Consider the following 3031-nt stretch of genomic DNA (forward strand, 5'->3'; position numbering starts at 1 on the left):
TGAGGAGAGAAAATTGTGAACTGAACCTTAGGTGGATGCTTACATATATGCTTAAGTTTAGTAGATGATTAGGTGGAGAGTGAACTTACCCAAGAACAAGATTTTTGATTAATTATGTAAATTAAGGAAGTGATATAAACTCAGACTCAAAGTTATAATCAAATTGTTTTAATAATTTCCTGCTAATGTCAAGAGTAACACACAACAGCGTGGCCAGAGGAGAGTCATGAAAGTACAATGATTAATTTATTTCCTGACAAAATGTGTCGGCCTTCTCCTGTTATCATTCTAATGAGTCTCAGGGAGTTGTGAGTAAATCTCCCTGTGATTATTCCATAATGGACACACCTGCTCTATGTTGGTTGTTCTGTCACAAAGCCACACGCTGTTGCCTGGAATGTGTATAAACTACTACTAAATCCTAAAAAAAAAGCAATTCTTTATTTGAAACTTTCCTCCTGTCTCATTCTTATAACTTTACTCTCTCTTACTCCTCCAAATATAGCACTCTTAAACATTATTTAATTCTCAATTGGTGTCATGGAACATGATAATTTAATTCTCAGTGGAACATGGTAAAATTTTCATACATTTATGTATGGTATTTGGTACTTAAAGATTTTTCCTCTTTTAGCATTTATACATCAGTCATTACAAATTACAAATTCATATGTCAGTAAAAATATCAATATTGATATATATATATACAAATTATTAATGTTGAACAGGTTAAGAAGATTCACAAGATTTGGTACAAGTCAATAAGAAAGAATGATTCTTCCTTCTCAGTGTAGACAGCACCTTCAGGCACTATTTTCATCATTTCCTGCTACTTTCCAAACAAGGCAGGATGGAAATAATTATACCTGACTCCATAGATAATAAAATAATTTCTATCTAAATAGTCATAGGTATGGTAATTACTCCATGACCCACAGTTCCTTCCAATTTGGCTTTCTTTGACAGTTCATAAAATTTATAAACAATTGAAAAATTTATAAATTATTATTTTTTTCAGTTTAGAAGAAACATCCATAAGGAGAACAGAAATATCTGATCCTGTGATGTCAGCATACAATAAGACTGATGTCCATCCAACAACCTTCATTCTCATTGGCATTCCTGGGTTGGAGGCTGCTCACATCTGGATCTCCATTCCTTTTTGTTTGGTTTACCTTTTGGATCTACTGGGAAACTCTTCACTTCTGTTCATCATCAAGACAGATCCCAGCCTCCATGAACCAATGTACCTCTTCCTCTGCATGCTGGCTGTTGCTGACCTTGTCGTGTGTACTACAGCTGTACCCAAACTTCTCAGCCTCTTTTGGTTCCATGATGGAGAGATTCGGTTTGAAGCCTGTCTCACTCAAATGTTTCTGATACACTCATGCTCCACCATGGAGTCTGGCTTCCTCCTGGCCATGGCTTTTGATCGTTATGTAGCCATTTGCTATCCACTAAGACACTCAGCTATCCTGACACTCAGTGTAATTGGGGAAATAGGTCTAGCTATTGTACTCCGGGGCACAACACTTCTCAGTCTTCATCCCTTTCTGCTACGTTGGCTTCCCTACTGCAGAACCAACATAATTTCCCACACCTACTGTGAGTTCATGGCCCTCATCAAGATTGCCTGTGCTGAGACCCGGATCCGCAGAGCCTACAGCCTCATTGTTGCCTTCCTTACTGGAGGAGTGGACTTCATACTGATCATTTGTTCTTATGTGCTCATACTCCACACTGTCTTCCACCTGCCATCCAAGGATGCCAGACTCAAGACCTTGGGTACCTGTGTCTCCCATGTCTGTGTCATCTTAGTGTTCTATACCCCAGCCTTCTTCTCTTTTCTCACCCACAGGTTTGGGCACCATGTGGCTCCCCATATCCACATATTTGTGGCTAACATTTATCTTCTTGTCCCACCCATGGTAAATCCCATTATTTATGGAGTAAGGACCAAGAGGATACGAGATAGGTTCCTTAAATTCTTCAGCTTTTGAAAGTCTCTGTATTGAAGCGTTTTTATCAGTATATGAATAAAACACTCTTTCATCTATCTTAGAATGTGTGGTTTCTTCCTTAAGGTGCTTTTTAAGATCAATTGGCTAGGAATTTTCTCTGGGATACAATTTATCCAAAGACAATGTGTTTTGTCACAGATGTGTCAATTGTGGAAATACATCAGTAATGTTTTCCAAATAAATAGTGGCCTTATTCTAAAATGAGAATCTCATTGTTCTGCTCAATAATAATTATTTTAATATAATCACTATAGCTGACATTAATAACTATATACTGTTATTATAGGAACATTGAGTCTGAACATAAGGATAGGATTTCAGAAAACAGGAGTCTAAGAGAATATATCACTTTTAATGACTTTCTTTTTTTTGAGATATGGTCTCACTATGATGCCCACTCTTGTCTGCAATCTTCCACGGTAATTAAGTCTGCTACTGTGCATCACCATTCTTAACTCCTGAACCATTATTACAACCATCTTAGTACTTCCTAGGATGTTATGTTTAGATTTCTGCTTATTCCTATGTTATTGTTCCCTCTTTTGAGAGATCTTACTTAATCTTCCATTATCTTCTGATATTTGAAGACCAATTGAATTTGATCCATTTATTTTCATGTGTGAAGGAAAATATGCTAATTTTTCACTTATAATAAAATTCCAGTGTCTCTCTCTGAAATCTTATATTTTGCGATGATCATGTTTTTATAATAGGAAAATATTTAATAGGAACATATGCGCAATGATATTTGCCCATTTGAATTATATGACTGAATATTTTATATTCTCACGGTGTTTTTCTAAACATCTAAACTTTTTGAAATCTATTCAGCATTCTGGGTACAGATATATCAAAGATTACTAAAAGAAAGGAAGAATTTTGATATATTGTCTGTTATTCTTTTTAAGATGTTTGCAGTTCATTTTAACTCTAAGTTCTTCTTTAGATAATGTGCATAAAAGTTGTGGTAATCAATATTATGAGTCTGCTGTATTCCAAGTACAACTCTT

The 3031-nt window shown here is 35.6% G+C and overlaps 1 protein-coding gene across 1 annotated transcript; it reads left to right on the forward strand.

Annotated features, from left to right (window-relative positions):
• Positions 1–1064: 1064 nt before the first annotated feature.
• On the forward strand, positions 1065–2000 carry LOC306640525 (olfactory receptor 52D1-like; the record flags this gene model as incomplete). Its single annotated transcript, XM_079104810.1, has 1 exon — positions 1065–2000. One exon carries the CDS (start codon positions 1065–1067, stop codon positions 1998–2000), a length of 936 nt encoding a protein of 311 aa, XP_078960936.1.
• Positions 2001–3031: the final 1031 nt, after the last annotated feature.

Source organism: Sciurus vulgaris (assembly GCF_902686455.1).
Source record: "Sciurus vulgaris genome assembly, chromosome: 11".
In the NCBI taxonomy this organism is placed as follows: domain Eukaryota; kingdom Metazoa; phylum Chordata; class Mammalia; order Rodentia; family Sciuridae; genus Sciurus; species Sciurus vulgaris.